This window comes from Centroberyx affinis, unplaced genomic scaffold (assembly GCF_046629955.1).
Source record: "Centroberyx affinis isolate AG114_WGS23_722 - 3 ecotype Tasmania unplaced genomic scaffold, CSIRO-AGI_Caff_v1 ptg009870l_1, whole genome shotgun sequence".
Lineage (NCBI taxonomy): Eukaryota > Metazoa > Chordata > Actinopteri > Beryciformes > Berycidae > Centroberyx > Centroberyx affinis.
This window is the reverse complement of record NW_027284666.1, coordinates 1-25,767: the sequence shown is the minus strand read 5'-3', so window position 1 is coordinate 25,767 and position 25,767 is coordinate 1. Positions and strand designations below refer to the sequence as shown.

The 25,767-nt window shown below is 41.5% G+C and overlaps 2 protein-coding genes across 2 annotated transcripts; both read left to right on the top strand.

Moving 5' to 3' along the window:
* Positions 1-222: 222 nt before the first annotated feature.
* LOC139640588 (glutamine-dependent NAD(+) synthetase-like) lies at positions 223-12,176 on the top strand (the record flags this gene model as incomplete). Its single annotated transcript, XM_071514760.1, has 20 exons — positions 223-322; positions 518-634; positions 1,207-1,260; positions 1,580-1,669; positions 2,117-2,168; positions 2,292-2,380; positions 2,608-2,725; positions 3,009-3,140; positions 3,770-3,841; positions 4,951-5,075; positions 6,011-6,059; positions 6,292-6,394; positions 6,707-6,875; positions 7,075-7,210; positions 7,660-7,766; positions 7,923-8,054; positions 8,896-8,965; positions 10,256-10,384; positions 10,996-11,172; positions 11,416-12,176. Coding segments are annotated over 20 exons (2,057 nt in total), but the record flags the coding sequence as incomplete, so codon positions are not given.
* Positions 12,177-13,433: 1,257 nt separating this feature from the next.
* Positions 13,434-25,759, top strand: LOC139640586 (two pore channel protein 2-like; the record flags this gene model as incomplete). The annotated part of the gene is made up of 15 exons (XM_071514759.1): positions 13,434-13,554; positions 13,694-13,882; positions 17,286-17,341; positions 17,499-17,575; positions 18,558-18,735; positions 20,187-20,303; positions 20,511-20,617; positions 21,710-21,782; positions 22,018-22,117; positions 22,236-22,301; positions 22,439-22,503; positions 23,031-23,122; positions 24,745-24,826; positions 25,387-25,476; positions 25,655-25,759. Coding segments are annotated over exons 2-15 (1,353 nt in total), but the record flags the coding sequence as incomplete, so codon positions are not given.
* Between the last annotated feature and the right edge of the window lie 8 nt (positions 25,760-25,767).

Here is a 25,767-nt window from a genome sequence, read left to right as displayed (position 1 = left end):
CTACCCAAGCCTGCAGTGCTTTCTCTCACATATAACCTCTTGGATAGTCACATGCATTTCAATGCCGTTACCACTAATGCTTCGCCGTGCTTTGGTCTACTAAACCCCGGCCTGCATCCCACTATTCTGCCTTTTCCATTGAAATACTTTTGTCCTCTGCAGGCTGCCCAAGTATTAATAGGCCTGCACCATTTTAATCAACACACACTTAAACCCAAATAGACACCTATCACCAACAATTGTGTCTGTGTTTTCTTCCAGGTATTGAGATTTCTAAGTCTCATGGAGCTAAATACAGACTGGGGCCAGAGCTGGAGATATGGTACAGTCTTGATACTAAGTTACACATTGATATGAGGTCAACCTGACAGCTGTGCACTACACCCAATCTATTCCAAGGAGGTTCTATATACTATACATGCATGGGTTGATATCTCATCACTTCATCCTGGTTCTTCTCCCTCATATACTCCATTATATTTCTCTTTCTCTCTCCCCCTCTCTCTCTCTCTCTCAGCGGCTATGGCTGTGCAGACCACTTCTATGAGTCGGACACGTTGCTCCACAGCTTCCAGGTCCTGAAGAAACTTCTGGAATCTCCCGTCACCCAGGACATCATCTGTGACGTGGGGATGTCAGTGACTCCTTTAAACTCAACAGATCAGCCAAATATCACCAGTGTCCAATCTAGCAGTCTTATCTTTTATAGCTGCACTAGGCAACTTGGCGCTTTGGCGGCCCCGAGTGGCAGTGGAAGATAACTTTGACATTTTTTTTCAAGTTTGAAGGACTTCATTACCCAGAAATCATGTAACGTGACATCAGTAAACTGTGCCTTAAACTGCAGACTTTAAATATTTTCAGTTCAGCCATTGTTGGTGAGTCCAGCTTTTGGGAGACCCCTTGTATTTCACTTTTACATTTCGATTCATCACTTCCTGTGTGGAGATGATTTCCATCCAGGAACCATAGCAACACCCCCAAATAGTAGGAATCTACAGTGTCTCAGTTAGTGTGGATGGGACACTCTTCTCTATTGCAGCCCCACTTTGTGATTTAGGCTGACAAGACGGGAGTTGAATACAAGATTTACATACAAATCTTGCAGCTTTAAACTTCGATCACTGAGAGTCAGACTGTGATTACTGACCAAATTCTGTCTAACTTAATTTCTCAACAAAATGTTTCTATTTCTGTCTCCCGCAGGCCCATCATGCATCACAATGTGCGCTACAACTGTCGAGTCCTTTTCCTCAACAGGTATGTCAGCACACCAGTCTGAACTCCCATCATAACTGACACCCGGAGTAGCTGTATGGTCTGTCATTCTACAAACATGACCACTCAGTTTACATTGTATTACATTATATTACATTATATATTTCTGAATTAAATCCATAGGATACGTCATAGTAAGAATTGTGAGAATGATGAGTTCTACATTTGTCTATTTATATACATTGATCTCACTGGATGTGAACAATGGATGTTATTATCTGATTCAGTATGGGTGAAATTCATCTGTACTGAAGCAGTGCACCCAGCTCATTCATTATCCTGTTCTGCTTCCATCCCAAAGGAAGATATTGCTGATCAGGCCTAAAATGATGATGGCCAACAATGGGATCTATAGAGAGCTGCGCTGGTTCTCACCTTGGAACCAGTTAAGGTTGGTACAACAAATTTATCAATGCGCTGATATTATCAGCCCTTCATACATATTGTATAACTCTATCAGGATGTATTCTATTGGTGATCTTGCGTTTAAGTTTCCATTTACACTAGACCTTGAAATATTGATTTTTTTTTTTTTTTTCCTCAGCAGAGCTCAGTGTGCTGTAGGTTCTTGCCCCCTGCATGTCCCAGCTTTGCAGGATGTTTTCTAAGAAGATTCCTATATCCCACATGATCACCTGTTATCGGATATTACTAATTTTCCTCCCCAGTTACTGATACATCTAGATCAGACCGCAAAATCTTGCATCAGTCAGATCCTGTGACCAAGACTATAGACTCTTAAGAGAATAAGTCTGATGTAAACACGTTCTGTTGATGCCATTTTATTTGTTTCTTCAGTAGTAGTAATGATTTTATTTTGCATTTCTGTTTCGTCTAGGCGAGTCGAAGATTATTTCCTGCCCCGCATGATCCAGGAGGTGACAGGACAGGTAAAGACCCATCGTCACCTGGGTTTAGCTGGCTCTTTGATCCATTACAAGGAGACCCAGACAGTTTATTTTCCACAGAAAATTTGCGTCTGTTACCCCCCCCCGTGTTTATGTGTGCTTCAGGATACTGTCCCGTTCGGTGACTGTGTGTTATCTACCAAGGATACCTGCATTGGCAGTGAGATCTGTGCTGAGCTCTGGAACCCCAGAAGGTAGAGCAATACAAGATAGTATAAGGATAGATTCATAAGCATAAGGATAGATCAAAAAATGAGAAGAGTCACAGAGTCTGGTCCCTATCATGTTCTTCCCCCTTATTTCTGTCTACAAGGAGTGAAGCCCTCTTAGTCGAACCCTGAACATGAGGACAGTGGCTTGTGTCACTGTGTGTATGCTTTAGCTGCTGCTGTCTGAGAGTTGTGTTTTCTGTGTTCCCCAGCCCTCATATTGACATGGGTCTGGATGGGGTTGAAATCTTCACAAACTCCTCAGCCAGCCACCACGAGCTGCGCAAGGCTGGCCAGAGAGTCGACCTGATCAAGTCAGCCACTACCAAGGTACTACATACACTACACACACACACACACACACACACACACACACACACACACCCTGTACATGTGGTTGAAACTAATCATTCAGATGCCCCAAACCAGAGACCACCAGAGGGCAGTGTTCTACCATTAGTGTAGCTCACATATAGACCATCTCACAGTGGCATACTTGATTTTCTTTGACTACTAAGTTGAAAGATACTATATATCGTCAATGGTGTGCTTGTTCAAAATTGTTTTGTTTAAAAAAAGAACTACATTCTCTACATTGTTGGTGTTTTTGCAGAGCGGGGGTATCTACCTGTATGCCAACCAGAGGGGCTGTGATGGGGACCGTCTCTATTTCGACGGCTGTGCCATGGTGGCCATCAACGGGGACGTGGTGGCACAGGGGGCACAGTTCTCCCTGGATGATGTGGTACGGACATGGGAGGAAACACACCTGGCTCAACTAGTGTTTGCAAACAATTCACAGCATTTGGTTTAAGCTGCTTTGTCTAAATGGAGCAATCGTGCGTTTGTTCAATCACAGGAAGAAATGTGTGTAGTTCAAAACCAGAATGATCTTTCCTCAGTGGCAGCTGACATGGACAGATGTGAATTGATGTAAATGTAGGTGTGGACTAACAGTAATGGGTGTTGTGTTCATTGGAGGCAGGTGAATTGCCCAAAAAAAAACTAGTGAACATTATTTTTTTCCCGTAGACAAATCATTATTTTTGGAGTATACAGAAAAATTACATTTACATAGTATTTACATATTGGTATATGCACAGAGGAATCAAAAAAGAAGGTTCTGGATTGTGCTGTGCTATATCTAGGTTTTATCCGTCAGTTTGTAAGGAAATGTGTCTGTGTTGGTTTGTTTGCTTGTCTGTCTGCATGTGTATGGGGGTAGAGGTTACAGGTCGGCTCATACAGCAAGACAGCAGGTTGTATAATGCTGTCAGAAAACGAGTCCAAAGGCAAAGATTATGCAAGCACAAGAGAGCTAGATGTCTGATCTCTGTGTGTGTGTGTGTTAATGTGTGTGTGTGTGTGTTGCAGGAGGTTGTTGCAGCCACCCTTGACCTTGAGGATGTGCGTAGCTACAGAGGAGAGATCTGCCAGCCCCACATGGTGAGACAACACCACTTTCAACCTAAATGTCGGGGTCACCCTGCACAAATGTTCAAAAAATGATTGTCCATGCTTGTTGACTCGGTAAATTTGGTTCCGTCATGATCAATGGTCGCCGCAATCTTGTAGTCTGCAAGAGTGTAAAGCAAGAAACTGCAGCCACTTTCAACCTGGATCCTGCTTTCCCATCATTTTCCATCATACCAAGCGATTCTGACCAAAATCTTGAGTGTTCAATGGCCTCTGTTTTCAGTTTGTTTGGTTTGTGAGTCCTTAAGTCTGCGACTGGCTCCTCATGTTAAGCTGTTATTGTTGCATGCTGGCAATGTACAGTATGTGAGGTCAGCTGTATTTACAGTCGAGTGTGGTACCGGATCCAGTGACCCTGACTGAAAATAGCACGGCTGACATTTGGTTGTCACATGTCACAGCTCGGCTAATGAGGCTGTAACAGAGGTTGGTTCAGGATCATACTCTCGTGATGAGGTGGCCCTTCCTTCTAAGAACACCATGACCTTCTCTGTGTCTTGTCTACCACATATGTTGAGTTGGAAAACTTTCCCTTTTGTCTTCTCAAATTGCCTCTCTCTTAGGGTGCGATCAACTTCTGCTTTCTTTCAGTAGAAAAGCTTACTCTGTTGCATTTTTGTATTTGGTTTGTTTAGGTTTGTACTGTCCAATTTCAAGCCAACCAGGTCTGATAAACAAAAGTCACATGACTCACAAGTAGCTTGTTCATTGGACAGAGATTTGGTAACCTGTCATCCTGCCAGGTTAGAGATTTTGGCAGCCGGGGGAGTCAAAACAAACTTGATTCCAGTCCCTGTAACTTGAGCTAAGCATGATGGACTTGTCTGTGTTGTTCTTCTCTGGTGTTCATGCCAGTTAAGAACACATGACGAAATAGCTGAATATGAGCATCAGTCCAGACTTCATTTTGTTCTGCTAAGCTTTCCAAGCATGAGGAACTGCTGGTTATCAAAGGTCATCATCTGTTTCCTTATACCCATAAACCCTTGTGTTTTGGAGTCATCTCCTTTTGTTGGTTTAGATTACATACTCAATCTTAAGAGACATTTTCAGGAGTCTCAACTCTCACTCTCTTCTAGGAATATGAGCCTAAACCGTGCCACAGGGTCAAAGTTGACTTCTGTTTGTCCAGTGATGATGACATCTACCTCCCTACCCACCAACCAATCACGTGGCAGTTTCACACTCCAGAGGAAGAGATCAGGTACAAAATTGACCTGCTTTGCTGATGTGTGGGTTTTTTTTTCTGAGCCCTCATAGGTGTGTGTATAGATGAAATGTTGTCCATATAGCCCAGCCCTATTGCGTAGGTTAAATTTTGGCTTCAGAGTAGCACACACACCCGCCTGCTCTATGGAAATGACTCAGCAGCATCAAAGCTGCCCAACCCTAAAAGAACTGGAGAAGACTTAAACTGTTGTTGTGGTTCTTCACCATGGATTCAAATAAAAACAGACAAAGGTAATGAAGGCTCATGGTAGTCGAGTAGTGAGTCTGATCAAACCTTAAGCGTCGTTATGTGAGACTCATTTCCCTTCTTCGCTATGCATCGGATGCATTAGAGACGAGTGGAATCATCTCACTTAATTGGGAGGTTTTTCACTTGCTTTTAGGAAAATTATATTTTAAGTCGTTACAGTTGCCCAAATGTAAACTTGTCCCCATCATGGATTCAGAGAGTAATTAAGAGTAATTATTGTGAACACAACACCAAGTGCCCAATGTTTACATTTTTTGCTTCTCACACTTTTTACTGACTTGAAACAAGTTAAAAGTGAAGAGAAAGGACTCTGCTGACTGCCTCTTGAGAACAGTGTGTGTGTGTGTGTGTGTGTGTGTGTGTGTGTGTGTGTGTGTGTGTGTGTGTGTGTATCAAGGCTCATCTCTGTTCCTCTGCTGACTCAGCTGAGCATTGTTCCCAGTTGAATTATTCAGTGATTTTGGTGGCTAATGGCCACATTTCAAGAGCAAAATGTTATTTTCAAAAATTCCCCCCCCAAAAAAAAAAACTCACATGAAAAAGTCACATTGGCACTGACACATCCCATCGGCAATGTCTCGATGACATCGTACATCGGCACAACCCTTCCTTTTACTATTGCTGTTGCCTCTGTTGTAGTTTACCAATGCTTTCTTCAGTCTAGGGCCGGCCTGCTGGCTGTGGGACTACCTGAGGAGGAGTAGACAGGTGAGGAGGAGGAGGAGGAGGAACAAATTCAGTATCAACAAACTTGGTTGTCACACAGTTGTCATGGGTATTGATCAACAACCCTATCAACCCTGCAGATACAATGTATTCTAGTCATTTTGTGCAATAGGGCAGTAAAAATCTCTTTTGAAATCAGTATGTAGTTCTATTATAAACTTATGACTGTGGTGTGTATAGTGTATGTATTCAGTGGTTCTGTTGTCTGTCCTAGGCTGGTTTTCTGTTGCCCCTGAGTGGAGGGGTGGACAGCTCCTCCACCGCCTGTATTGTCCACTCTATGTGTGTGCTGGTCTGCCAGGCCGTGCAGGATGGCAGTGAGTACGAGATGTGGCATGACTTATGCTACGATAATTAAAGATCATGAAATGAATGATTAGACGAATCTAATATCTGTGGCAGGCCCTGTTTCCAAATGTGTGAGCCAACTCTCCGATCTGTTTCCATCTTTGTAAACTAACCCTGACAGTGTTAGTGCCATGCTTTGACACCCATTCAGCTGCAGAACCTGATCCAGATCCTATGCTTTACAAATAATCTATGTCTATGTTTCTGCTTCTGTCTCTCACCCACTGCCTATTCCTTTCCTCCCTCTCTTCCTCCCCTCCCGTCTTCCCTCCGTCCCTCAGACAGCCAGGTGTTGGAGGACGTGCGCAGGGCGGTCGGGGACGAGTCCTACCGTCCTCAGCACCCGAGGGAGCTGTGCGGCCGCATCTTCACCACCTGCTACATGGCCAGTGAAAACTCCTCAGAGGGCACGAGCAACCGGGCCAAGGACCTGGCCAATCAGATCGGCAGGTTAGGATGATTGATTCGATATTTCTTTTCTTTTTAGGTGACCAACATCATAGAATATAACGTAGTACACAAAATGCCTGAAGAGGATTTTTGGGAACGGAGTGTCGAATGCAATATGTAACAAATTAGAAAATATGAGAATATGAAGAAAAAAGGTTTTCATGCTGTCTTCCTTTTTCGTTTATCTCTTGTTTTACAGCACGCACATGAATATCAACATAGACATGGCGGTGAAAGGCATGCTGGGTATCTTCTCCATGGTTACGGGGAAGTGGCCTCAGTTTCGCGCCAACGGAGGAAGCGTCAGAGAAAACCTGGCTCTGCAGAATGTACAGGTGGGTTAGACACACACACACACACACACACACACACACACACTCGCGCTCTCTCTCTGTGTCTCGCTCACTCTTGCTTTATTCCCAAGACAGGAAAGAAACCAATGTTGCCTAAGCAATCTAGTATCAAATATCGTAATTAAATAAAAACCAACAAATAACTCTCTCTGTCTTCCTTTCTCTCTTTCTTTCTCACTTATCTTTTTTTGTCTCTGTTCTTTCTCCCTTTCACCGTTTCTCACTTCATCTTCGGCAGTTCACAAACATGTTCACAGTTTCACCGCAACTTTCACACTGATGTTTTAGTAACAGTCCTGTGTGTGTGCATACTGTAGGTCTGTGTGGCAAAAGGCTGTTGTAGCAGTTTTTATCAGTGCCACCGACAGGCTTTTTAATGCTCCCTCTCGTGTGTGTGTGTGTGTGTGTGTGTGTGTGGTGTGTGTTTCCAGGCTCGTATCAGGATGGTCCTGGCCTACCTGTTTGCCCAGCTCAGTCTGTGGGCCCGGGGCAAGCCAGGCGGCCTGCTGGTGCTGGGCTCAGCCAACGTAGATGAGAGGTAGTGAAGGCAAGGGAACTAAATCTTGTAGATTAGATTTGATTACTTTGGATCAAACTGGTCACAAAATGACACTCCCAATAAATACAGCCTTACCTTCATACCACTATGACACTCTTTCTTTCTTTAAATCTCTTATCCCTCTGTCCTGCTAAGTCTGACAGGTTACTTTACCAAGTATGACTGCTCCAGCGCTGACATCAACCCAATAGGAGGAATCAGCAAGACGGACCTCAAGAGCTTCCTGCTGTACTGTGTTGAGCAGTTCCAGCTCACCGCTCTGACAGGGTAATGTCAGCCGACTGATACTGCAGCTTCAAGAAATACAGCATTGATCATGTTGGCCGTTAATTGATGAGAACATAGACACCAAAATCATCCATGTGTGTCTGATAGATCAGTGGCTCTAGTACTCCATGCTAACACTTTAGCATACACTATGTTGAGTGATAGTAGGCTCCATGCTACCAACGATCCGCCGGGGACACATGAATGATTTTGGTGTCTGTGTTTTCATTTCTTAGTGTAACGCATCACAGAGAAGATTAGCAGCTTCTACCAGCCTCTATACTGCATTTTACATCGTGTGCCATGGGGTTGAATTTGGAGGGAAATCTGCTGGATTGCTTTATGGGACAAAACAGAAAGAGCGTGCTGTTCTTGCAGTGTAAATAGCTAAAGCTTTCAGAGTTTCTGGCAATGGCAGATGGTGGAAGGAGTGAAAGGCAGATGGAAAAATCACTTCCAACATGTTGATCCTCTTCAGTAAAGCCAAACAGAAAAGCTTTGACTGAAGAAGTGACAAGTTGCAGCATCCTCTTTGCAACAGGAAGTAATGGGGTTTATGGGAAATGTGGTCTAACAATACCTCTAATGATACCACTGACATCAGATAGAGGCTACCACCATGGCCTTGATATAACTAGCTATAACAAGGTTTCACAATTAATTTGACAATGATATATTGATGTTTAAAAATGCCTAACCTTAGCACTTTTTAAATATTTGGGTAAATTGTATATATTTTTTACTTGACATTTCCTCCAGTAGCCATAATTAAATTAAAACTTTTTCATATCATACGAACCTTAACAATGTTTGACATGAGGGGTTTTGGTTTCCTCTGCAGCATCCTGGCTGCTCCGCCCACAGCTGAACTGGAGCCGCTGACAGACGGACAGGTGTCGCAGACTGATGAGGTAGTTAAGGCGTCCATCATTAATGACAAACATGGAAACAATGCTGTTGCACTTTTAACTTAACACAGTTACAATTTGTGCTGCTGACTCCATTAACGCCTACAGCTCAATAAGGCTGACTCAGGAAAGTTCAGAATCATGAACACTGAACCTGACAAAAGCAAAAAAAAGTAAAAACATGTTATAAGTTGACTGTGAAATGCAAGTTTATGAGAATTAATTTTCAGCTGCAAGATGCAAATGCAATTATAAAAGAATAGAGTTTGCTCAGACAGGTCGGTCCAAAGGTGTCCTGATCGCATTAATAGACCAATAGTAACTATAACGCTCCTTTAGGACATTCTAGTCTCTAATAAGGCCAGTTTTCATTAAAATAACAGTTGTTGTTGTTTTTTTTTTGTTTTTGGTTACCCATTATATTTTTGTCTGGCCAGGGAAAGTCTACTGACAGCTAATCAGCTAGTCTCGTTTTGTCCTAGGAAGCCATTGTCATTGTGACAAAAGTTTATCTTTACCAAGGTTGGAGCCATTTAGTTTGGCCGACTTAAAACGTTTGTCTTGTCACTTTGAACAGAAGCCTTTACAACCTGTCACTGTTTTAATGTCAGCATGAAAGAAGAGGTAAGAGAAGATGACAGCAGCAATGAATGATAGGTTACAGCATAGAAAAATAAGAATAGAGCAAACAGGGTGTATATGAAAACACACAGTCAACAGTTTCACACACACACACACACACACACACACACACACACAGAACATACAGTACATCCACATACATTTACGGGCTCTGATAGTAGTTGAAAAATACATTCTTGAGTATAGACACACACACAAACACACACCATTATGCTTGTGCCATACTGTTTCTGTCTCCTTGCTCCTTCTGTCTCTTGTGTGGACTGGAGCTGGTCCAGTCCGATGTGTCCTTGCTGTTTACACATGACACCTCTTCCCAGGCCTATGGGATAATCGCTTCTGCCTGGGCGTCGTCTGCCCATTAAAACTGCTGGAATGTAATCTGACCTCACCTTACCTGTCTACTATCACTGACTGCATTTACCTGCACAGAGAATTCCCTTTTTAACCCAGGTACTCTAGTAACCTGGTCGACGCCATACTCTGTCTCCACCACCCTCTCGTCTTTCCTCGTACTCTTCCTGTGTCTCCGTCTTCTTCTTTGAATCCATCCACTTCCTTTCTTTCTCCTTCCCTTTCCCTGACCCCCCCCCCCCACACACACACACACACATACACCCCCACCCATAACCTCCACCCCTCCCTCGTCAGGCGGACATGGGGATGACCTACTCGGAGTTGTCAGTGATCGGACGCCTGAGGAAGATCTCCAAGTGCGGCCCCTACAGTATGTTCTGCAAACTCATCCACTTGTGGAAGGAGGCGCTCCCTCCCACTGAGGTCAGTCAACTCCTCTATCAGACTGTAACACACCTTTGTGGTTCTAGTCCTGTGGAGCTCAATGGGTAGAGCAAGGCACTTGGCTTTGGGAGACAGTTGAGAATGAAGGGATTGCCCTAGAGTGTAGTGTAGTAACATAGAAATTCTTATTTTTTAAACAAACTCAGCCTCTGAAGATGCATAACCAACATTTTAGCAATGTCATCTCATAATCTGATCTTTATGATCCTATTGCGAACGTCACATTTAAAGTCACAATGAAATGGCATTTTGAGCATCTTGCTTCTGTAATTTGATGTATTTCCTGTTGAAACAGGATGATGGGGCGGGGCATAACGCGAGGAGGGAGCACTCAAAAGTGTAAACCAATGGGATATGAGTTAGGGAGAGAAAGGTAGTTTTCTTTGATGGGAGGGGTTGGTTGGAATTTTTATGTACACCACTAAAAATACACTATTTTCCAGGCAGTAAAAGTAATGGGATTTTGATGTAAAAAAATACAACAAAATAACAATATTGTACATTTTTTGGTGTTTATCGTTATGACAGAACTGTGAAACAGTAATTTTTTATTTCATCATTGCAACAACTATTGCGTCCTGTTCTTTCAGGTGGCGCTGAAGGTGAAGCACTTCTTCAGGATGTACTCGGTGAACCGCCACAAGATGACCACGGTGACGCCGTCCTACCACGCCGAGAGCTACAGCCCCGACGACAACCGCTTCGACCTCCGACCTTTCCTCTACAACACCCGCTGGACCTGGCAGTTCAGGTGCATCGACAACCAGGTAACTGTCCGTGTAAAGGCTGAGGGCACAGACTTTGTTTCAAGGTGTTCCCTGTTTAGAAAGGTAGAAAGAAAAAGACAATAATATAAAGGTATAAAATATGCAAGGGCATTAGCAACGATACAAACATGAACCGCTAAGTAAGACTTTTATTGTAGGTTGTAATAGACATTTGTAGGAAGTTATGTCTATTTTCAGCTTCATTATGGACATTTGACTCTTTTTTTTTTTTCTCTTTCCAAGGTGTCTCAGATGTCAGGAAATGCCCAACATCAATAAGATCCTGAGGTCTTCAATGTCCAGCCACGTCCCTGAAAATCCATCAGAACTGTAACCGGTCACAAAGATCAAAGACTCATAAATACTTCTCTGGGATTATTTAACTTTGCCTTGCATAATGGAACCAAATGACTTGTCCTGAACGGGTATGCACAAAAAAAGAAGTACTCCTCAAGGGGACTTTGGTTAGGGTAGTGGTTCCATATGGAACTGGAATGACTCAAGGAACCCTCTGATTTGTTAAAATATAAGAAACTGGCAAATCAGAATAAAGAACCCAGTTGTTGGAGAGTCCTTGGGACATTCCATGTATTCTTAAAGGGTTCTTCAGGTCCCATATAGAACCATTTGAACATGGTGCCATTGTAAACCTTTTTAAAAGGGTTCTTTGTAACTCCAAAAAGGGTTCTGCTTTGGTACAAGCCTGAAGAACCATTTTCTGCTGCTGTATAGAACCCTTTCTGTTGAGAGTGACATGCTGTCCATTTGTCTCTACATGCAAGCTGAGTCTAAATGTTATAATAAATCTCATAATATAGAAATCAAAACATGTCAGTAATGTTTTAAATGTTCTTGTGGATCACAGTGTCAGTTCACACTCAGGCCTTCTGTGTAGCATTATCATTATGTATCGTTATGACATCAAGAATCCATCAAAAATCTGGCCAAGGTGAATACTGATGTTCTGTCTGATCTCCATTAAACCGCTTTTATATTTCAGCCTATTCCATGGAATTGTTATTTTATTTGGTATGCCTCTGATCTTGGCACCTAGTGTATGTGAAATAATGCTGTGTCTTGCTCATTAACATAAGGGAATCAATACTTACATTTGTTGCAATACGTTATTGCCATGTTAGGAGTGGAGATTGTTGCTATTATTCTGAAGCTTGCATTTGATCCATACAAACGGGGGTTCTTTGTCCCATGTGCTTTTTCACAACTTGGCTTGAACTAACGACTAACTATCTAACTTAACTTTTTTTTCAGTAAACTTTTTTGGAAGCCCCATCTGCCTTGATGCCTAAGATGTGACTGTATTCACTGCTGGAGGTTTTCCAACACTGTAGCCAATTGTTAGCTAAAAAGTGGGAATTGTCATTACCATTAAGTGTGGTAAAGACAAATTGTGGTTGTAACGACAAATAGCATTAGTTGAAAGCATTTATTTAAAAAAAAGTTGGCTAATAAATGTATTAGCCTACATTACACAAGTTTATTCTGTACAATAATTTTCAGATTCTTACTTTATCTGAAAATGTATGTCATTTTCATTACAAAACTTCAGGAGATTTCTTTTGATGTAGCATCCTAAACGCAAGAACAAAGGTACAAACAAACAAATGTAAGATCCTGAAAAACCAGCAACACCTTCAACAAGAGAAGTGAAGCGGGGCTACACAGGCTACAATGCAAATTTGCACACCTCGACACTTCATATGGCATGTTAATAATAAAAAATAATAATATTACGCTCATTTTTGCACATCATGTACTGTATATATGTTGCATCCTATATATTGCATACTTTTCTTGCATATTTTCCATAATTTATATGTTTTTCATTCATTTTTCTCTGAGTAGGCCTATTTTCATCTGCTATTATTTTGCACACTGACTGCACACATGCTGTAATTCTTATATTTTCATTGACTACTTTTCATTCCTATATCTAGTAGGGCTATGTTGCCATATTGCCTTCCAGTTGCTGCATTCTTATTTATAGTCTATTTTCTTCATTGTATCCTATTACTAGGCTATTTGCTGCTGCAACGACCCAATTTCCCCACGGGGATCAATAAAGATTCCTTTAATCTTTCCTTAATTAATGTCATAAAGTTTTATGCCAGTCTAAAAAGGCAGTAAGGTTGATTCTGCAAATCAAAGACTTCCCCCTCCACTTCGGCCTTCTTCGTGTGTTGGTGGCAGCATGTGCTCTATAGGTGGAGTTGTTCTTTGAGTTAGGCGCCCATGGGTGTAAAGCCACTGTAAAGTGATACTTCAGGACTGGAGGGAGGGGAGGGAGGAGTAGAAGAGCGACGCTTCCTAAAAACACATTTCCTTCTGGGTTGTTATGCTGTGTGAAACTTCAGGGATTTGTCAGTGAGTATCCAAACTTTACATAAACCTTCGCTTTTCGCTTTCTATATAGTTTATGATCCTGTAATAACCGCACCTGGTTTCTCAGAGAATAGACGTCGCCTTCAAGGTTTACTGTAGGCTACTACTTTCTGTTTCGTAGCTGAGGAGCGGCAAGGCATAAACAAGCTCCGCTGGATTTCCTGGATGGAAACGGACAGTCTGCTGGCCGGTAGCGCGAACGGAGGGTCATCGGATTACGGCTCCAAGTCGGAGCCGGATCATGGAGGGGCCCCGGGGAGCCGACGCATGTCCTATTCAGTCGCCGGGGGCTCGTGCAGTATCGAAGGAGGTGAGTGGAGGTGGATGTTGAAGCTTTAGTACTAACTCTCAGCAGGTCGGTGGTTCCAAAACATGGGTCCGGGGACCTGAATGGGGTCCCCTAGTAAAAATCAGGAATAGTTTCATTTCATGGGAGTAATGCAAGAATGGCTGTTTTGATCATAGGTTTCACTGTCCCAACTCTTACCTCCCCACCTACTGTAGAAAAAGACCTAGGCCTATAGTAACCCTATAATATATTTTAGAATGATACTATACAAATATCACAGCAAACCTATGAGTTCTTATGGGAATATTATAGGAGGAAAAAATAACATAAAGTACAATAAGGACACTAACTCACTATTGAGCACCACTGCACCAAGTCCCTATAGGAATATTATAGGAATATTACAGTGTTCCCATAGAAAGTAAAAATATCAAGTAAGGTCACTATAAATTCACTATTGAGCAGCACAGACACACTATAAATCCCTACAGGAATGCAATTATTTCATAATTCATGTACTGATAATACTGATACAATAACAAACCCCCAGGTGCCAAAGCAAACTGACTTCCTTGTTTGACTTTCCCACACACAGAAGGATGTTAAATATTTCCAAATGCGTAAATGCATTTTATCTCAATCATTTTTGCCCAATAAGCCCAAAACTAATGGCCCAAGTTTATACACTGCACAGTAAAAGTAATGGATCAGCACTGCTTTGACCATTCTTCAATGTGATATCTTTTCCTTTGGGGTTTTAGTGGCACTGAACTCATAAAACTCCACTTCATGGCAGGTAATGATCATTTAGGGAACTTGTTTTATGACTAATTTTTATATTCTTTATATTCTTTATTCTATTTGTCCATCTAAATATACTGCAGCGTCTTGTATTTCTATGACGTGGAATGTATTTCAGCATTTTCCGACTTGTCTACCATGTACAGTATTGTATGTGATTTGTAATGATATACAGGAACCAAAACTCAAACAAACTAACTTTACCCACATTAAAATTTGCAGAATTTACCACCTTTATAGGCTGACATAAAATTTTATGACATAAATTCATAAAATGCATCATAGTAAGTAGTATCAAACTGATGTTTTATGAAAATATGTTCTTTTAAGGAAGCACAGATTCATGCTTTTCTGAGAATATGTGGTACTTTTATCTGTTCCTTCATGCCCATGAAATCACTGGACACAGATATAAGCAGGGGATATGATAGCACTTAGGCCTATTATTGTTTCTATGGGTATTTAATATCTCCATAAGCATGATAGCTGAAGGAATGAGTGGTGTTGAATTGAAAAGGCAGTGTGCAGGATTTCCTTGGTGAGATGTGTTAATTTTTTTTGGGGCGGGTGTAAGTGGGGTAAGTGTTTTATTGTTACCGCCACTGCAAGCAAGTGTGACAACTGCCGCTCTCAGTCCATTGTGGCGTGTGTTTGGTGTGTGTGCTTGGCGTGTGTTTCAGCATTGTGGCCTTTTCGACCGTTTAAAGTGTTGGCCTGTCAGTGGCACCCACCGCCACAATGACACATCCTGCTCTGACGCATAGAGTCAGCAGTGTGTGTGTGTGTGTGTGTGTGTGTGTGTGTGTGTGTGTGTGGCGGGAAACACAGGCCAGAGCTGAGTCACCATGTCTGCTCTGTTCTGTATGTAAGTGCTACATGGAAAAGTTATTCCAAATAGTCATCTGACAACTGTGGTGCAAACTGTGGTATGTGATAAAGAAATAGCCTCTCGTTTCTGATAGTGTCCATTCTATTCTATTCTATTCTATTCTATTCTATTCTATTCTATTCTGGTGAAGTGGAGCTTATTCTTCTGTCTTCATCTTTTAATTCCACCAACATCAGATTGTATCCCTCCCTCTCTCTCTCTCTCTCTTTCACTCTCTCTCTCTCTCTCTCTCTCTCTCTCTCTCTCTCTCTCTCTCTCTCTCTCTCTTATCCTCTTTTCTGTGCATGCAGTGTCCAAGCGTAGCCCATATGGCTACATTACTGTAATTTAGCTCTCTGCATATTTGCATCAGCCTGTTACTGTTCTTTAGCCATGTGAGGCAACATGTAGGTAGCTGCCAAAATAAAGAAAAACACCCTCCAATAATGAACTTTACAGGGTTGGGCCACCGTCAGCCATCGCAACCACTTCAACTATGCCTGGGCGTCCATTGTACCCAGTGTGTGAACCGTTACTGGAAGCATGGGACACTACTGGCCCACAAGAAATCCCATTATTTGGTGTATTATTTATAGTGTTGGAAAATACTGTTCCAGCCTCCAAAGCTATATTTGAATGAGTTGTTTTTTATCTTTTATCTTTGCACTTTTTTAAACTTCTCCTTTTCTTGTGACCCTTCATGATATTGGGTATCTTGCTTCTGTTACTGGCTTTTTTAACCGTACCTGTAAAGTGCTTTGGGGTACACTGTTTTATGAAACGTGCTATATAAAAGAAATTTCATTTGAAGCATTCTATAGGGATTGATTAATTAGCAGACATTGTATATGTGTGGTTTGAGGGTGGCAGGTTGGCTTAGTGGTTAGAGAGACTTAGAAAGACCAGGGTTCAAATCCCCACGTTGACAAGCACCCCCTTACTGAAGTGTCCTTGAGCAAGACACTGAATCCCTACCAGCTCCAGACTCTGATTCTGACCTCTGACCTCTGACCTCTCTGTGGAGGGAGGGGAGAAAAAAGCCTATTTCACTACCAGTATCAATAAAGTATCACATTATCTATATTGGTTTTATGCTTAAAACCATTCAGTGGCCACTAGTGTTATAGTGTATACATAATATACTATAATATTCCTACAATATCCCCATAGGGACTTCTATTTGTCCATGGTACTTAATAATGAGTTTATACTAGCCATATAGTATGGTATTTTTTATGTATATGTTTTTTTGCTTATTCCATTATGCATGATATTTAATATTTATTAAGCTTTCCTGTGATGTTAGTATAGTATTCTTTTAATATTTATTATAAAATGAGTATAGTTCTTTATTCATAAGAGTAGCTTTGCTTTCCCTTGGAGTTGAGTGGACTTAAACCATTCCAGGAAAATATGCCCCACAGCTTTACCCCAGCACTCTGTTAGACCCCTTACCTATTCAGGTGTTTTTCTTTATTTTGTCTGTTTTAGCTGTAGTTTAGAGGTTTAGGGTTAGAAACCTTACCCTAACCCTATCCAACCAGTTCTAGGGACAACATCATCTCTCAGAAATTATACATTCTGCAGCCTTGTTTAGCCAAGTCATGCTGAGCCAAGATACACATGGTGATTGAGGACTGCAAACATCCCAGTGCTGCAGCACCTCTGGGCTGTACATAGATCAGTGTTTTGTCTGACAGTATTTGTTGGTGATCCCGCTGTAGACGGTCATGCTTCTCAAACTGTTTTGCACAGATGACGAGGCCCTCTACATCCAGCAAGCTGTCGTATTCATCGAGGACGCCATACAGGTAAAGGCATGAACAGACACACACAGTATATAATGTTTTGACTGGGGTTAGTCCTGTGCATGTCGATGGGTCAAATATATGGTGCCGATCATATGTTCTAGTATGTGAAAACTGACTTGTACTCTGCTGTGTGCTGTGTCTTGTTGAACTTGTACAGTATCGGTCGATCAACCACCGGGTCGATGCCAGATCACTGCGTCTGTATCGATGGTACTACTCAAGGATATGCCAGTGGTAAGTTACAGTCATTCTGCTCATTGCAAATGTTTCTCTCTTTTAGCTTGCAGCCTCTCTGTGGTTCACAATTTCCAACAACTGCTCAGGCCAGGGGTGTCATTTATACAATTGTACTACGTTTAAAGGTGAAATAAGTCTGATTTTTACTGCCCCATAGCACAAAATGACCAAAATATATCTGTTTTACTTGGCCAGCTGCTGAGTAAACTCCCCACCCGTTGGAATTTCAAGACATGCACATGTATAACCTCACGCCCCTTCCCTGGGGGTTGTCGAAAGGCATTCTGGGAAACGTAGGATATTACTAACTGAAGTAGAAGTAGATGAGGCAGGTTGTGGGAAAGTGGGTACAGCAAAAATTTAAATTAGTGCTAGAATGTACTGAACATCACAGATTGATAATACAGTATATAACAGTATAAGAGGATTTTTCCTTTAAAGCCCCTATAATCTTTACCATAATCCTTTTTCAAGTTACTTATGCCTGATTTATAAAAGATATCTGAATAAAGCTGCGTATGCTCATTGAAAGTAGTGCACCTGTGTCTGTAATATATACATCACAAATAATTGATGGTAGTTATTTGCTTATTGTAGGATATTTAATCCTGTCTTTAATGGAACACATCTTGCGGTTGATAATGAATCTTGCATTCCTCATGCCTCAATTTACAAGCTTCTACAAACTAACAATAGTTGGCCACTCAATATGAAGCTGTGAAGACTTAAAAAAAAAGGTTAAACTAACTTTAAAGAATGATATCAACCCCATTAATACTTTTAGGCCACTTCATATGAATTAAAGTATTTATGCAGCACACATAACCAGCAGTTAATGTATGCAAGTCAAATCTAAACCTGAGCTTTGACTGTTTTCACATCAAGTTGAGTGTCACTCACAAAGAATACTGTATGTTCCAATGTTCAACCATCCCTCCATCCCTCCATCCCTCCATCCCATCCCTCTCTCCCTGCCCAGGGGCCTGGGTCTGAGCATAGCGGTGGTGTTGCTGCTGGCGTTCGTGGAGCGTCCGTCGTCCCTGTCTGTTTCCTCGGACCCGCGGCACGCCGCTCCGCCCTGGGAGCCTCCCTGCGGCCTCACCGAGAGCATCGAGATGCTCTGCCTCATCGTCTTCTCCCTCGACCTCGCTGTCAAGGTGAGCACAGCCACGGGTTTCAGATAAACTCTGTTCCACTAGCCATACGTTAGGTTAAGTGAGTCTAAATTTTTATCATCATAATGGAGAGCAAGGATCGATTGGCAGAAGTTTATGTGGACGCTATATCTGAAAAAAAATCACATTCAGGACAAGTGTTCCCTCTGAGCTGATAGTTTGGTGACTTACATCTAAGAATCTAAGAATTTGTCACTTTGACCAAATAATAGCCAAATAATAGCAGATTTCTAAATTTTGGCGTCAAATTATATAATGCCACGTTCACATGATATCAGAATAAGTATAAAACCTGCGTGACATCTTGTTGCTACAACTTGGAAGCGTTCACCTGTTTAGCTGGGTATCTGGTTAACTGGTTTAACTGGTTAAGTTAGCGATCGTACGGTCAGTTGTTGTTGTTAAAAAGTTACTTTAAAATCAACCATGAACAAACTGTAGTAGATATTGCTTCCTCCTCTTAAGTAGAGTTGATTGTATTAGTGTGAATATACTCATGATTTAGATTTTTATTACCTTGAACTGCTAACATTGATGGATTCCCTGCCATGTTTGCTGCCTGTGTTGACAGTAGTGAAAGATATTGGAGCCTATAAACAATTTCTGTGTCCTACTTGTACTACTAGAACACAGTTTTCCCAGTCAGCAGCTTGTATTTACCATAAATATGATAAGACCTGAATGTGGCAACTGGTAATGTTACAACTGACAGATATTGTAACAACTTTCCAAAATGTAATAAAATCTAAATGGCTTGAAAATGTAACAAAACCTTTAATGTAATAAATTGCTAGGGAATGTAACAACATTAACTGGTGATCATGACTTCATTAGAGTTGTCACATATTTTGAACTGATGATGCAATAACAATATTGACTAATAATATAATGTAAGAATAAGAAGAATATACGAAACTCAAGTTATCACATTATTTGTCATTATTTTTATTACATCATCAGTTAAAAATATGTTACACGCTATATGAAGTCATAATTGCCGGTGAATGTGATACTGTGAGGTTATTATATCATCTGGCAACTTATTACATTAACAGGTTTTATTATATTTTTGACCCATTCAGAGGGATAAATTACATTTTGACAAGCTGTTACACTATGCTGTGCTTAATGCATTATCAGTTGCTATACACCTGTGCCTAAGAAACAGTGGCCCCTTCCTTGGCAACTCTGAGCAAAGTACACTGTAGCAAGACACTTCGTCCATGACCGCCCAGTGGCCACCATTATAAAACTCTGTTTGTACTGGGCAGCACCCAAGGGCGAAGGTGTGCATGTGTATATCTTCCTCCCCAGGCCAACCTATCTGATTAAATAAGACCTAGATATGCAACTTGGCACATGTAATTATTGTGTATTTCCTAATTATTTGTCTATTTGAACCGTCGCCTCACTTCGCCTGTTTTTGTCCTCAGAGCTATCTGATTGGCTGGGAGGAGTTCAGGAAGAACAAATGGCTGATCGGCTACACTGTAGTCATCTCGGCCTCCGTCGTTGATTGGGTGTTATCTGTCAGCATGGTGTGTGACGAGGTGAGGCTGTTCAACCGTTCAAGCTCTTACATGGTGTGTGATGAAATAGCTGCAGGACACAGTGAACATAAAGCATTTGAGAAGTTATTGAGTGTGCAGCAGGATGAAATGCATCAAATACGTTAAGAGCATTATAGAATATGGATTCCATTCCTAAAGTTGATCCTAAAATTGATCGAAATGTGATCTCTCAATTGTACCTATCAGAAACTGAGAGTGCGAAGACTCATCCGGCCATTCTTCCTCCTCCAAAACTCCTCCCTGATGAAGAAGACACTGAAGTGCATCAAGAGGACGCTGCCTGAGATCGCCAGGTATCTGACTCACACACACAGGCTGCCCTCTTTGGAGGGTTTTACTGTCTCATATCACAAAATAACCATAATATATCTGTGGGGGTTGATGGAGTTGTTGATCAATACAAATGAATCAATGATTACTGCTGCTGCTGAGATTTCTGGCTTTCAAAACTCACTTTCTAGAGTCTGTACTTTTGAAAAGATTTTAAAGAAGATTATAACTTGCACCTTATGAGTGAATCTTATATTCATTTAAATGGAGTTCATACCAGTTTGATCTAGGTCTGTTCACCCCAAGCATTTTTAGAGCAGTTTTTATTCAAAATCTGGAGCATTTCCTCCTTTAGTTCACAGCACCAAGACGCCTGAAAATGCGTCTCTGTGTAATGTGTTAGGAGTGAGAACATAAAACAACACCAACACGTAAGGGTTTATGGGTATAAGGAAACATCTGACAGCCAGCATTTCCTCATGCTTGGAAAGCCTAGCGTAACAAAATGAAGTCTGGACTGATGCTCATATTCAGCTATTTCTTCATGTGTTCTCTCTAAACTGGTGTGAACACCAAAGTCCATAATGCTTGGCTCAAGTTACAGGGACTGGAATCAGGTTTGTTTTGAAATCCTCCGCTGCCAAAATCTCTAACCTGGCAGGATGACAGGTCACCAAAACTCTGTCCAATGAACAAGCTACATGTGAGTCATGTGACTTTTGTTTAGCAGACCTGGTTGGCTTGTAATTGGACTTCCACCTAAAGGAACCAAATACAAAAATGCAGATCTCCAAACTTCTTACTACAGTCGGTACAGTCGGTTTAAATCACATTTCATCAATGGAAACCCAGCATCTACTTTAGAGCATTCTCACTTCTGTTGCTGGGTCCCCACTTCCCCATAGCCTGACCATACAGACAGAAGCCACACACTGATATACTGATATACTCTGGCTACACTGTATAAAGCCACAGTGCTTGTGATAACAATGCTTAATCAATGGATAGCCACTTGTGCTGTTGCTTCTACACTGAATCAACCTCAACCTTTCCCACCCTCTGTGTGTGTGTGTGTGTGTGTGTGTGTGTGTGTGTATGTGTCTCTGTCCCTGCAGTGTGATCCTGCTGCTGGCGCTCCACCTCTGCCTCTTCACTATGATCGGCATGCTGCTGTTTGCTAAAACAGAGGTGAGCTCAGCTCTTTTTTCAGTCACGCCCTGGTAAATCCACACTGTACAGCTGACGCATGGGCCTGTACTCAGGCCCGGACATGTCCCAGACACACAAACACACACACTTTCCTACACACATATACCAAAGTTTCCTCTAATCACCAGTAATAATTCAATAATTCCTTTTCAATGTCTCAAATTATTATCTCCATCTCCATCTCTCTTCTTCTCTTCCTCTCTGTCGCCTCCAGGACGCGGAGAAGAACGGGGAGTGGGAGTTGTATTTCAGAGACCTGCCTCGGTCCCTCACCTCTCTGCTGGTGCTGCTCACCACGGCCAACAACCCAGACGGTACCGCTGCTTCATCACTCATATGATAAACACGCCTAGCACTTTGAAGCAGTTTAATATTCTGTGCTGCTTCGGAAGTAAACCGTGGTCTTAAGGCATTTGTTTTGTCCTGTCACAGTGATGATCCCTGCCTACTCCTTAAACAGAGCCTACTCCATCTTCTTCATCACCTTCAGTGTAATTGGTAAGCATTGATCATTATTGTCTATATATATGCAGCAGCCTGTAGGTAAGGTGAGTAGCAAAGTAGCAGTAAAGTATACATGATACTACTGCTAAAGCAATACAATAGAGTTTATAATTTCTTTTGCTTCCTCTCAGGAACCTACTTCTTGATGAACTTACTGACAGCCATCATCTACAACCAGTTCAGGGGATATTTACTGGTGAGTCCCCCATCTTCCATCCAGAGGATATCACGATGTTCAAGAAAATCATATTTTCAGTCACAGATAACTGCTTTTTATGATGCTTTTCATTTTTAAATATTTATTTATCCAGGGAGAATTGAGGCTACTGAGCCCCATGCTCTTTTCCCTTCATGTTCACACAGTTCCACACATTCCCACCGTCTGTCTGCAAAACATCTGTCACAACCTTACAGCTCCTCCAAGATTCATGAATTAAAAACAACCAAAGGAATGAAAAAAAAATCCAGCTACTCTTGGAGAACAATTGAAAAGCTTTAATGTTAAAACCCAGTGCATTTCAGCTGTAATAAGGGTTACAGAACAATGGTTTGACAAGTAGGAACTGGGAAGTACAGTGCAAAAACACCACAGCAAAGAGAGCGCTTAGCAACAAAGATGGAGACAAAATAAAAACAAAACAAAAGACGGATTACACAGATTACCACTTTAAGGACATAAAACATCTAAAGCAAATCCTCCTGTCCATCCGTGTGTTAATGCAGATGTCAGTCCAGACGTCCATCATCAGGAGGCGGCTGGGAATCAGAGCTGCTTTCCAAGTCCTCAGCTGCCAGGGGACAGGCCGGGCTGCTATGTAAGTAACACACACACACACACACACACACACACACACACGCACAGATGCAATGACACACAAACACACAGATGGCATCTTATCTGGACAAAACTGCATGGGTATTTAACAATCATTAGGTATCATGTTTGCGTTTATTTGAAGTAGGACAATAATATGGGAAGACCAGTGGAGACATGTTGCAAATGATAATGTAATAAATGCTGGATAATGTCATTACTTGTCAAAAAGTATTAAAATGTGCCTCCCAATAGGTTGAAAATGTAATAAATCTTGTTAATGTTATACACTTGGATGTTGTAATAACATCACATTATTACATTAACCATCCATTATGACTTCATAAGGCATGTAACATGTAACAACATTTTTTAGCTTATGATGTAATAATAACATGACTGATAAGTGGTGTAACATATTAAACATATTTGAATGTTACACCACTTATGACATAATAATCACCAGTTAATGTAATAATGTGATGTTATTACATTATCCAGCAGTTTATTATATTATCATATAACAGGATATATTATATTTTCAACCAAGTTAGAAATTAATAGTGTATCCCTTATAATGTTATAACCACTGGGAAAAAATTATTACAATATCAGTCTGAAGATGTCATTAGATTACTACTTTATTACAGATTTGACTAATTTAGAAGGCCATTTTATCATATTGTAACAAGTTATTACAGTATCCGGTATTGTCAGTTGCAACAAGGAGATGTTGGAAAGAGACTTTCTTGCGCTCTTCCTTGATGCCATACTGGAGAGAGGGAGTGACAAAAGGTGGACGAGATAGTAAGAGTAGAGGGATCACAGTCAACCCCACGGACTGTGCAGACTGCTAGTTGATAATGAGATGAGAAATGAGATGAAACTTTTAAGATTTTTATGTAAAAATACAGTTACTTCTGCCATTTGGGACCGGCAATGTGCGAAGTTGCTCAGTGCAGCTTTAATGAACGCTGTAGTGAAAGTAATTAACATAACGTCATTACAGTCTGATGGAATTAACAGTAACATAAAATTGAATTCAGTCAGGAACACTCTAGTCACAAGATAAAAACCATATATAGCAACAAATGGTAACACAGTTTGGTGGTTATGGCTCTGCACCAAGCTGCCCCCGGCTTACCCGGCAAGCATGCTGAAGGTAAAAATATGAACCAAACATGACTGGTGTGGGTGATTCTTAGTACCAGCTGATCAGTAATAGAAAGATCAAGTCAGACTTACAGAGAAGGGATACGCATGCATCCTATAAGAGTTCATTCTACAATTACATGAACCTAAGGTTGATCCAGTGCAATTTCCCTTGAATATAGCTAATTAAATCATAAGGCGAGATATGCAGCTGCAGCATCTGGAACCCAGCTGACCACCTCATGCTCTTATGTAAGCCTATATGCAATTTATTGACAACAACAACATGTATCATTTAGGATATTTGCCCTCATGGCTTTTGAACTGAGACAATATCTTTAGCTCCCATTCGAATATAGTGAGAGATTCTGTGTGGAGCACAATAAAACCCCCCAAAACAAAATTGCTTCTCACATAGACTGCCTTCATTGCAGCAGATTGTCAGTCAGCCTGTTTTTTTTCCCTGGTCAGAGAGCGTGTGCGTGTTGATGCGGTGCTGGAGGTGATGTCCAAGGTCCAGATGAAGAGCTACTACAGAGCGGCCATCATCAAGGTTAGAGCTAACAGCACATCACACCGTCCAGGAGGAGGTGGGCAGGGCTGCATACACACTGCAACTTACACTCAATGGGCTGCAGGTTTGAGAGAGACAAATTGAAGACTTTTTAAGACCTTTTTAATGCTACCTGGAATTTAAGACCAATTATAAAACCCAAATAAAGGAACAAAGCTGGCAAAAAACAGCCTGTTTCTGACTGAATACAGCTAATGAAAGAGGTGAAACTATAAATGGGCAGAATAAGAAAAAGCACAAGAAGAATTTAATATTTATGCGACATGAAGTGTTTAGTAAAGAAGATAGGATGCATATTGTATTACTAACCCAGAACAAGGAAACCTGTAATTACATGGGAAAGAAAATGAGACCTCCAATAACTTCTTTTACTTTTTTAAGACCTTAAATTTCAATACTTTTTCACTTAAATCTTATGTTTATTTTAGACTTATTCAGACCTTTTAAGGGCCCACGGACATCTTGGTTCGTACGTATAATTGGTGAATGAATTTTTTCTTTTCCTGCCCCATGTCCATCTGCACCTCCCACTCCTCCAGGAGGTGCAGCCGTACTCAACCGTCGGCTACATGGACCGAGACGACTTCAGGAAGCTGTTTGACGAGCTGGATAAGGATCGCATCAAAGAGGTAGGATTTATTCAACATTTGATTTCACTTTGAGATTTGTTATGTATGTCACTGACTCTGTGTGTGTGTGTGTGTGTGTGTGTGTGTGTGTGTGTGTGTGTGTGTGTGTGTGTGTGTGTGTGTGTGTGTGTGTGTGTGTGTGTGTGTGTGTGTGTGTGTGTGTGTGTGTCCTCCCCAGCACCCTCCCTTGCCCCAGTACAACTCTCCAGTCCTGCAGAAGCTCCAGGTGGTCTTCAGTCACTACTATTTCACTATAGTCGGCAACGCGGTGGCACTGGCCAACGTCATGTG